At 37.3% G+C, this 11,731-nt stretch overlaps 1 protein-coding gene across 11 annotated transcripts in view; it reads right to left on the bottom strand.

Moving 5' to 3' along the window:
• Positions 1–861: 861 nt before the first annotated feature.
• LOC120299291 (voltage-dependent T-type calcium channel subunit alpha-1G-like) overlaps positions 862–11,731 on the bottom strand; it is a 217,005-nt gene continuing 206,135 nt past the window's right edge. For 8 of the 11 annotated variants that reach the window (XM_039323952.1, XM_039323950.1, XM_039323957.1 and 5 more), the window contains 3 exons: positions 10,769–10,903; positions 6,822–7,014; positions 862–1,115 (listed from right to left, as the gene is read on the bottom strand). In XM_039323952.1, the coding sequence (XP_039179886.1) occupies positions 871–1,115; positions 6,822–7,014; positions 10,769–10,903 (573 nt within the window). In that variant the 3' untranslated portion in view covers positions 862–870. The remainder of the gene's footprint in view (positions 1,116–6,821; positions 7,015–10,768; positions 10,904–11,731) is intronic. The other 3 variants (XM_039323956.1, XM_039323958.1, XM_039323959.1) reach the window with 1 other exon arrangement.

The following is an 11,731-nucleotide window of genomic DNA, read 5'->3' as shown; positions in this document are numbered from 1 at the left end:
GATTAAAAAGGTTTGGACTGTTAGCTTTTTAACAACAAGAAGCACATTCAGGAGCTGGAGCCATGAAATCGATCTGATTGTTTGTTATTATACCCTGGACTAGGCCAGCATTGATTTAATAGACTTTAGGAATTTAGCCTGCCACTTTAATACTCCATATTAATGTAAACAGTTGCCTTGGAAAAAAATGCACTTTATTTGGTTAGCAGGGAAAAGGAAATAATGGTTTTAAATAAACTGAGCTCTGAAGTAATCTTAAATTTGTATAATATGCTATTTGGAGAAAATGACAGTGATCTTTTGCATTTAAGATTACAATTTTTCAATCCTAAATGCAAAAGATCTAAATTAAAAAAAACATAGATAAAAATTGTAGAATTTTCAAGAGAGTTCCACTGTCAAGCTGAAAGGCTGGCATCATAAAATGCTTGGGCCAACGAGACTTAAAAATTCATTTAATGTAAAGAATAGTCAACACATGGAAAAAATAAATTTCTTAAAAATAATATTGTGATAAATTGATGCAGTTATGAAGGTAGATGTTCTATAGGAGGCACAACTACATAGCTAGGGGACATCAAAAGAGGGAATTAGAAGTAGTCAGCAGACTAAAACAGCATTTGAATAAATTTGGGTGTAGTCTGCCAGCAAGACTCAAGAACAAGGACTGGATCAGGATAAAGTTATCACTTCTTGCCAGATATTAATGCTTTTTTCATGAAGTCATACATGTGACTTGCACAGCCCACATTGGCCAACACAGTTACTATGGTCCCGCTAGATGTATGTTCTACTCATCAGAGAGAGAGGAGCCTGGACACATTATTTCAACCTTTCTAATTTTTTTCTGCTTCTTATATAATTTTGCAATCACATCAGATTAAGCCTGCAGCTTGCACGTTGAATGAAAATAAATGAGAGGACCACCTTGCTAGCCCAGCTTACCTGTCTACGAAGTAGCCGTTCTGCACATGGAGAACGTGCAGGTGGAGCAACTTTGGGTTTGCTTTCCCAGTCAAGATTGTATTGGGGCTTGAGAGGGTGGAATCGATTTCTGGCAATGTGTAGAGCAGCATCAATACTCGCAGGCTGAGACTGCACCGACGTAGCTGACCCTGAGGAAAGGACAGGAAACTTGAGAAATCACATCTAACAGATTCCGTTCCTTAATTTCATTTCTAATGATCAAATTCAGATTGTCTCTAAAGTAGCAAATCCTCTGAAGTAGTGAAGAAACTTAATCAGCAAGTCTCTATTTGGGGACTTACTGGTATGGCTAATGCAGGACAAGAGCAGTGGTGGCTGGCTGTATCAACAGTAAAGGCATTATGTAGGCAGGCTTCAGACTCTAGAAAAGCTGGAAACTCTGGAATAAGAAGCGGCTAAGAAATGGTCTAAGACAGGCATGTCAAACTCGTGACGTCATGTGACGTGTGACGTATCAGAGCTTTTTCTCCATTGCCGGCAATGGGGTGGGCACAGTTTTGGGATGACGTGTCTGGCCCACGGGCCAGCAGTTTGACACCCCTGGTCTAAGAGAACACATCCACAACTGAATAGAGATCTCATCTCTGCAGCTACTTTACACATGTGGTGTGCTTGATTCCTGGCATATACAGATAATCCTCAGTTTACAACAGTTCATTTAGTGACCGTTCAAAGTTACAACAGCACTGAAAAAAGTGACATGACCATTTTTGACACTTGTGACCTTTGTGGCGTCCCCACAGTCACGTGATCAAAATTTGGATGCTTGACAAACTGGTTCGTATTTAGCACGGCTGCAGTGTCCTGGGATCAAGTGATCATTTTTTGTGACCTTCTGACAACCAAAGTCAATGGGGGAGACAGATTCATTTAATACCCAGTTGTAAATAACTTTACAACTGCAGTGATTCACTTAACAACTGTGGCAAGAAAGGTCGTAAAATGGGGCAAAGTTCACTTAACATATGTCCCACTTAGCAACAGAAATGTTGGACTCAATGGTGGTCGTAAGTCGAGGGCAACAAGTACTTCCAAAGCATTTCCATAAATTGGCTCTGGAGGAGATGGGAAGACCATTCAGATTGGGGTTGTGTTTTGTTTTTTGAATGTGTATGAGAAGAAGTAATTCTACTCTGGGAATTCAAGCCTATAATCTAGTAATACATGCTCTCTCTCTTAGAATCTTGTTTTTGATAAAAGGAAAAAAAATCACCATTTAACCAATAGTGATAAGGCATTAGGAAGGAACTGCCACAAAATTCGAAACTCTGTTTCTGCTAATGCATTCTCACATGGGGAAAACAAATAATTGTGGTGACTATATCTTGATTAAGTGACTGCAAAATTAATATATCCGAGTCTCTAATGTTATCCAGAACCAGACAAGAGTTTAACCACAGAAAACGAACCCAGAGGGATATACAGATATACAATTATGCCACTTAAGCATCTGGCACAGTGTAGATGGCAGCCTCCCAAAAGTGGGATGAGGAGAGAGAAGATGGATAGATTCTATTCAGAATAAATATGAGACTAAAAAGTATTATTTAGCTTATGAGTAAATTTTAGATTATTTTTAATAGTTTAACATGATTGAATTTATATTATTTTTGGTATTATTGTTTGATTATATTATTATTTTTGGTTTTTAATTTGTTAATATTTATTTTGAAAAGGAGTTAAAGAATATTATGGATTTGATTGTTAGTAGAGTTGGGTAATGTTAGTTAGATTATGATTGCTTATTTGTAACCCTGTAATCAGCTCTGGGAAGTGGGGGGGGGAGGGATTTGGATTATATATTGTAAAAAATTTTTAAAACTTTTAATTAAAAAAAAAATGGGATGAGGAGTGATGGTGATTCCCAGGACAGTTGCACTTTCTTTCAGGAAACAGGCAGCAGAGATGTATTGCCATTGCCTTCCCTCATCAAAGATGTCTTTGAATTTTCAACATATCAGTGCCCAAGTATAGAAATAATTGGAAAGGAATGGCCAGCGGAGAGGAAGTAGCCAGCGGGGCATAGATGTGATGGTTTGTTGTAGAGAAACAAACAAGCCCTTCCTTTTCTGACGTGTCCATTTTGTTCCAGATCAGAGCTTTTTCTCCACAGATCAGAGTTTTATTTTCAAATATTCCACACTTTTCCAAACTAGGACTTTTCTAAAACAGAGCAGTACTCTTTTTTTGTAAATTCCCAATTGAATTATGCCTCTGGTTTTTGTACATTCGTGGAAAGTTCAAAACAATCACATTATCTACTAAGTTCTTTAGGTTGCAAGTGAAATCACCTTTGCCACGTCTAATAAATAACACATTATAGGAAGAGGCATGATGTGGGGCAATCCCATATTCTTTTCCCCAGTTTCTGATTTATAGAGAAAAGGTGGATACGAAGGGCGAGTGGATATAGGTTTCCTGTGGATGCTCCCACTACATTCACTGGCTACTTTCTTATTCCCAGATCTAGGATTGTAACGTTTGCAGCACACAGAACCTTATAAAACTTTTCCCTACAAGATCCAACACGATCTTTTTGTGGGGAAAAAAAAGCAATTAGAAAAAGTAATTCATTGTATCTGAACCATCTCCCACAGAAAGAACCTCATTTGTCCTGGACTGTTTCCCAGAATATCTCCCCTATTATGCAGGATTATTGAAACAAATAACTTTTGCAAAGGCCAAGTTTACTTAAACACAACATCCTTTTCCAGCTTGAAATCTCATGTTAATCTTATTAACATATGGTGATATATGGCCTTAAGTAACCGCATAGCACTTTAGAGAATTGCATATTAATAAACAGAGGTCACTGCAATCATTTCTGAAAGTCAACTTTTTCACAGATGCTAAGTGTCAAACCAGAGGTCGCTCTGTTTTGGTCAGACGTCAGGCTTCATCGCTGGCAGGACAGTGTGAGGGTTGTGGGTCCCCTATCTCTTCATTTGTTAGACCAATACACTAGGCTAACAAATGACAAAGAAGTGTAATCCTCTCCCGCATAACTTTCAGCCAGTTTCTTTTTTCATTTCTTAATTTCTTGAATGTTCTGCAAACTATAGTTCCATACCCTGAATGGAACTAAAGATAAAGTTTTTGCATCTTGCAGATGTGTAAAGGTACTATAAACAGTTAAAATGAAGAAAAAATGATAATTTGTAATCATGAAATAGCCTGATTTCTGATTCATATGCTTTGATTTCCTACTTGAGGAAGAACTCAAAGAGCCCCTAATTCATTTCTGGGTTATGAAACATACATAGCTGTTTTCTATTTGGCCAAAGGCTTGCAATTGCCTTTATAAATAGAGAGAAAAAAGTTTGCAGAAAAATATTCACAAAGATTGCACAGTCTAGTTAGAAGCCTACATTCACTGACCCCCCTCCCCATTTTACACTATATAGATTTGATTCCAGGTGAACAATCTATCTCATTTTTTTCCTGAAAGCCCTGATAAGGGTCTGCCTGTGGTCAGTGCTCAATCACATCTGAACCGTATTAATTGCTTTCTATTGCAGGCATGGATTCCCAAAATTGAATGCTCCCTCTTTGGCCCATAGGCATGGATGCACACGTGTGCCCATCCTCACCATTCTTTTCATACAGGCTAGTCTTAGAGAGCCAGCTTAATGTAGTGGTTAAGGCACCAGGCTACAAACGAGGAGACTGTGAGTCCTAGTTTGGTTTTAGGCATAAAACCAGATGGATGACCTTGGGCTAGTCTCTCTCTGCCAACCCTAAAAAGAAGAAGGCAAAGGCAAACCAATTCTGAAAAACCTTGCCAGGCATCTAGGCAATCTGAAGGAAAAGGTATAGGAAAGGTTGGGAGCCACTGTTCTAGAAGAAATCCATCTCCCACTGTATTTCAAGGATGGCAACTTGTTTTTTGTGAATGCTGAAAGAAAAAGACCTATTCTGTTTTGGAAGCAATTAAAAGGCATATGATCTCTTTTTGGGGGCAGTCTTCACATTGATCCTTGGACATTTTTGTTTTTCCAGGAATTTGAGGACACCAGTTTGACGTTTGGGGTACCATGTCCCAAGTATTTTGGGAAAACAGAATATTGTTTTGATGTAGGTTCTACTGGGATTTTAGCTGCTGCATTTATTATGATTTTTATTGTTATATGAAATATGTTGCTACTTTTTTATTTTATCCTGTATTGCCAAGAAATTTATACACTGCCTAGGGAACTGTGATTCATAGTTGGTTTATAAATGTCATTTATATTCATATGCAAGTATAAATTATGGATACTCTAGTATTTTTAAAAAATATATGCTATATCTAGATGTTAGTTCATCTTCATTATAAAACTTCAGTTTTCTGTTGTATTACCAACCAGATTGATACAGCATAAGATTCTAGTGGTTTTTTTTGTTTAGATTTTGTTGTTGTGCTTCCCTGAAATCAAGCTTGATTCCTTGATTTTGACATTCTAGACATGGATAATTTTATAAACTCTTAAGTTATGCTATGTTGAATACTGCATGTGATTTTACATTATTTTATGCTAAGCTAAAGTGTCAAGGTATCCTTGCTTTGCTTAATAGCTATAGTTTCTGCATTTTTATTCCTGCTGCTAAACAGCAATTAATATGCAAATTTTAATATCTTTCTACTAACCTCTTCACATATTGTACCTTTCTCAAGTGCTGGGTGAAGACACTTGACAATAAATTCTCCTTGATCCTAAAACAGGCTTTCTGAGAGAGAGAGATTAGGAGAGAAACTAGTCTCAAACCATCCCCTAGGATTCTTGTTAAGGAAACCTTAGTTCTTCTTCCGGGGACTTTAATAAGATTGCTTTTCATTGCAGAGAGCAGAGAAGTGATGGTGCAATTTCAACTCTTTAGAAAAACGAATACTGTATAGATGTTGTCCTATCACTTCACATTACTGCTAAGGGAGAGCAGTACTCAGCCTGAAACAAGTTGGAGTGGCTAATAAAGGGCTGCCACACAAAATAAACACTCCTGCATCACTCCCTATTCTCATCCTGTAATATTGTTGGAGATGCAATCTCATTGTATTGTATATTCTTCTTCCCCACCTATTCCACCGCTCTGTGTTTGGTCAGGCAGAATTTTCAGCAGTGCCACAGCAAGATTCACAGCTTTTCATTGTGTTAGGAAGAGGGGTGGCAATGTCACAAGGGAGCCTTAGTTTGTCTTAGCATCCGTTGTAAATTAATCTAACAAGTTTGAGTTCCAATTTACACGTCTTAAAAAAAAATGTATACCTAAGATATTTTACAATGGAGAAAACAAGTGAAGACATGAAATGACTTGATGAGTGTACTTACAGCAGTGAAGGACAAGTTTAACGATCCAAAGATTTGAGCAAGGAGCAATCCCTAGAAAAGTTCAGGTTCTTTTAAAAAAATAAGGGCCTTGCTCTACGTTACATGGGTGTATGATTCATGGAAAAAGCTGTTTCAGGTGGGCCAATCTGGAGTGGTAAAACAACGTGAGGCAGGTGATCTGTCACTCTTCCCTGGTCTAAATAATTGCCATGCTATTTCATATAAAACTTGGTAGGAGAGGTTTTAGCAGAGAAGCAACAAGAAATTGAGCATTCTTGCCAGCCCAGCTTGTTTCTTGTCCTCATCATCCATTTCCATTTCAAGTCAGCTGGGATTTGTATGGATTTATGCACAAGGCCCATTCAATTCGACAATCCGGAATTTCAGTCTCAGCACTAGACTTCCATACACCTTGCAAAATATATCCAAGGTTTAAAAAAGGCAAACCAACTAACACTTCCATAAAGCTCTACCTGGGAAGCCACATTTGTATGGGTTTTTTTTTTTTTTGAGGCAAATGCTTTGTACCTGACTGAGATTTTTGATGAGTTGAGTTTTTTTCTCCCGAGGAAGTATCATGGGGGCCAGTATCTGGAGCCTGAAACATATAGCTGTCATTTGGCAGAGAATGGGTGCGGCCCACAGAAGTCTTCCCTACTCTCAGCAGATCCTGATTTGATGAGAGAATCAGGGGGTCATCATTAATGGAAGGAATATCAGTCTAAAAAAAGAAAAAAAAGAGAAAGAGAATGTCACAGAAGTGGAAAAAGCATGTGTGTACTGGAACTGTGGTGACAACCACTGCAACAGACATGAGATGTGGTGAGCATGCAATTTATTAGGCTGTACAACTTCTAGTATAACCAAATGAAATTGCACACATGAGTTGACCAGGAAGCAATAACCCTACATTTTTACTATTACTAAAGCACCAACATAGAATGAACCACATTAAAAACAAAATATACAATACAGGGGAACAGGGAAACAACATTACAACAATAAACCATGACTATTTCGGGATTAGTTGAACAAGCATCATGCCTCAAGGCTTGGTTAACAGTTGCATGCTTTGCAAAACTTTAGTCTTTTAAATGAGTAATACAAATCTTTTCAATCTCTTCCTGCTCAAAGGAAGCTTTTGCAGGAATCAGCTCATAATTCTAGCTAATTTTTTTTAACAAACAGGGAGCTACCTTGATCTATGGAAAGTATATTCTGTTTGTGACCTTTATTTTGTATTGCTAAAAATAAGCCTGCATATACAAGCAGAATTACAAAGGAACATTGATAATGTATTTTCAACAATAAGGAAAATATTTTAAAAGAAAAAAAAATCTAAATAATAAAAATGTACTGTTACAAAAGTCTCTGGTCTCATTCCAGCTGAAATATGATGTTAGATTTTTTAATCTAATTCACAGTGAAACAAAATATAAATAGAGTACCTATTATACAGTATGTTTAGCCAATAGTTTTTAATTTCCCTAACACATAGAACGAATTTAACTCTTGTTTTCAATTAAGGATTTAGATATTAGAATTATCTATAGCTAATGATTCAGATAAACACAGTTAAATGCATTGTACACTACTATCAAGTCTTTTTTATCTGTTAAATTAGATGATATCCTAATTCAATTAAAATCAGTGGAATCTTATATAAATGATCTTCCCCTCCCTACTGCAGTGATATATTTCATTTTATGGCAAATACTGGGCTATGCCCAGACAGCTTCAATGAATGTATGTGCAAGTTGTGGAAATTCATTTGACAAGATAAAATTGACATTAATTACGGTTTGGATAAATCTATACCAGCTGCTCCAGCTGTTGTCTACATATAGATTTTTTTAAAAAAACTTTTATTATCTTTGCTTTTCTGTATGCATTTGCTCTTCTAACAATACTGTCAGCCTGAGCAGATACAGGTTACTTCCAAATAAGGCTTTCATCACTTTGCCTTCAAAACCATTCCTACTTTTTCCCATGGTTTCATTTCTTTTAGTAGAAATAGAAATCTAAAATCTGTTAAGATAGGATAGATGGAATAGTTGCAGTTTGTCATTCGGTTTGGCATCTAGAACAGGGGTGTCAAACTCAATTTCATTGAGGGCCACATCAGCATTGCGGTTGTCCTTGGGGTGGGAGGGTAGGTGTGGCCAGGGTGGGCACGGCCTGCTGGGTGAGCGTGGTTGGAGTGGGTGTGGCCTACTGGGCGGGCATGGCCAGCTCTACATCGCGTCAAGAGTGCCTGTGGGGGCAGGGGTGGGATAGAAGGGGGTGGGACCAGGGCAAGCGCCAAGGCATGGTCCACTGGAAGAGCCTGCTGAAACCCCTCCCCCAGAGCCCATCAAGCCGATATGTGAAGTAAGTGAGGGCCATTTGCTAGCCACTTCCAGGCGATGGTGCATTTCTTCATTCCTCACAAAGGGTGACACCTCCCCAGCACGCACCCAGGGGGCAAGACCAACGTGGCAGGGGCCGGTCCCTTGCTGTTTACAGACAGCCTTGTGGAGCTAAAACTGAATGCGTTTCAGCATAGATGGCCACCACAAAATTGTACATTGGCTCCCAGGCGGCCAGGGCCGGGGCCAAGGCAGCAGGGGCCATTTCCTCACTGTTTCCAGGATGGCTTCGTGGGCCACAGGAAACCACATCGCGGGCCATATCTGGCTCCCGGGCCTTGTGTTTGACATGTCTGATCTAGAATGTTCTACTTTTTGAAAAACCTTTAGGATACTTCAGAATAGACTTACTACTCATTACTAACTTAAGACTCATTAATTTCAATGAGATATGATACGATTTAGTCTGGATCCAACCCAATCTTTTAGAAATTTACTGATTTTTCAAAAGAATATGAACGCACACATGTGTTCTTAGATATTTAACTTTGCCAAATTATAGAACTGTAAAATAATTGGATACTGTACAGTCTGAAACAACAAGAGTAAAAGTATCCATGGAGATTAGTAAATTAGTCAACATAAATAAACTGTTAATAATAATTACAATAAGCTCTTGGGTCTTGTTGGAGTAAGAATGACCTAATAGCTTAGATGAAAAGCAATAGAGAATGTTTTCCATTGTTGTATTTAAGCACCAATCTTAATTAGTAGCAGTTTTATGAAGAATTCACTTCTTACAACTAAATCATACTGAGAAAACACAGTGGGATAAGGTGTCAGATTAAGTCTAAATATTATAAGCCACACATAATATTTGCTAATTAAATACACTGTAAAACACAGTTGGTGCAGTTATACCCATAGTTCCCTAAGAAGAAATAAAACTCATTTTATATTTGTGATATATCTGAAACTGGCCTTAAAACAAAAAATGATGAATTTTGTAACATACTGAACTCTTTCAAAATATTTTTAAAATTAAAGGGCCACATTTTAAAAACATAGCTTTTCTCAATTGTATTAATAGTCCTGAAAGGTTTTTTATATATTATGTAATAATATAAAAGCAATTCACATTAAAACAATTTGAATTATTCATATGGAAGGTATGCATTCTTAAATAATATTTAAATTTGTTTACAAGCTTCTACAGTTTGTCTGAAGTTAGAGGTCTTAATATTTTCGTCAAGTGAATGGATTGACTTGTGATTTGATACAAGTAATCTATGGGACTTTAGAGTTTTCCGGAGCCATAATCCTACTTTATGATTTATCTTGATAGATGGTAAAATGCTCCCCTTCATTTGGTATCTCATTTTGAATGGAAATTCACCATTCGAAAACTTTCACCGGAGCCTTCTAAGTCTTTTGCAAATGATGCCATGAAGCATGATGGGAAATACCGTCACGGTTTAAGAGAGATGTGTCCCACACAAGTAATAACTGTTATGGCAATCTACTAGAATGATAAGAGAATTCATCAACACAACACACAGCTTAAAAGTAGATATGTGAACAAGAGAAAAATAAGAATGGATCCGCTTAATGTTGGGAAGGAGTTATGTCTGTTGTACAGCAGAAATAAAGCATTTGATCGCTATTAAGCAGCTAATAATATCTAATGTTTCAGGAGGAGATGGTTAAAGCAGGGCTCAAAATACTGATAAACATGTTTCACAATGTTTTAAAAAGCCATTTTTGATTAAAATTTTAGAGTGTAAGTTGAGAAAACTTCCTAGACGTCTGTTTGTAACAGTTTTGATTCAAAGTGGGATCCTTTATATCATGGCATTTTCCATGTAACTGTAAGCAATGTAATCACCTTGAAGTTGCTTGATATACTTTTCAAGAGAATCTGATTTTCTTAGTGGGTAATACACATAACAAGGAGTACAAACACACCTCAAAGGTAGTATTGAGGCTAATCCCAATGGAACAGATTTCTTTATGCTAATAAAAGGTTAAGAACTGCTCATCTGAAAATGCCATAGCTGATATTACCCTCTTGATAACAGTATTTAGAACCCTGTTAGCATCATAAAATACAGCGACCAGTGTATGTACATTGCTCTCCAGGGCATTAAGTAAGAGTGTGTTATTATCATCAGGTAAAGAGTCATCCGTCAGAGCTAAGGACCAGGAATTTTCAGAGAGAATATCTGACGTCAGAGACAAAGCCTCCATCTCAGCTAGAGGGATCTAAACAAGGGAGAGATGATCAAACATAAGAAACCAGGACACATATAAAGTCTTTGAGAAAAAAGAAAGCTATTACCACAATCATTATGCTTTAAACAGTGAGGTGCTTCCCCTGCTACAGTATTAAGTGCATTTGTGTCATGTACATTATTGTGTAGCTAAGATCATCAGAAAAAGCAACTATTTCTTTTTTTTTGTCTTCTTCCTTTTTTTTCCTAATTAATTTAACCAGGCTTACAAATAAGCAAAATGGAAGCCACAAACTGCACCGATAATACTGTCTTTGAGGGATCAAAGTGCTAGCATCTCCAGAACATTTAAAAACTATCCTAATTATATTTAAATGATACATATTTTCAGAAATATAATTCTATAGCTCCGAATTTCAAAACACTAGGGCAGCACTCTCTTTCTAGTAGTCACTGTCTCTGATGTTTTCAGGGTTTTGTTTTTTGTTTTTTTTTGCTTTAAAGAATTTAGCAAGGAACCATGTAATTAAATCTGATTGCACCTAAAAAGGCTATGATCCCCTAATTTTTGAACAGAAGGAACTTTTGTTCAAAGGGCTTGGCAACACAGAGCCTTTGGGTACCTTCATACATGTTATTCCTCAAATTGTGCAACTCGCCCCAATTAAAATGATTTTGAAGCAACGTTAAAGCAATTTGAACTTAAAAGTTGCACAACTCTTCAGATTAGCAATCTCATGAGATTTTGGCTTGTTCTTTGGTGGAGAAGAAGCACCTGGCATCACACAAGATCAAGTATCTGAAAGCTGCCTTATCCCACTCTTCTGAAAGCTTTACTGTCCCAGGCTCAAGCAGAACC

This window comes from Crotalus tigris, unplaced genomic scaffold (genome assembly GCF_016545835.1).
Source record: "Crotalus tigris isolate CLP2741 ecotype Arizona unplaced genomic scaffold, ASM1654583v1 scf7180000024288.305614, whole genome shotgun sequence".
NCBI lineage: Eukaryota > Metazoa > Chordata > Lepidosauria > Squamata > Viperidae > Crotalus > Crotalus tigris.
This window is presented reverse-complemented; position numbering and strand designations above follow the sequence as displayed.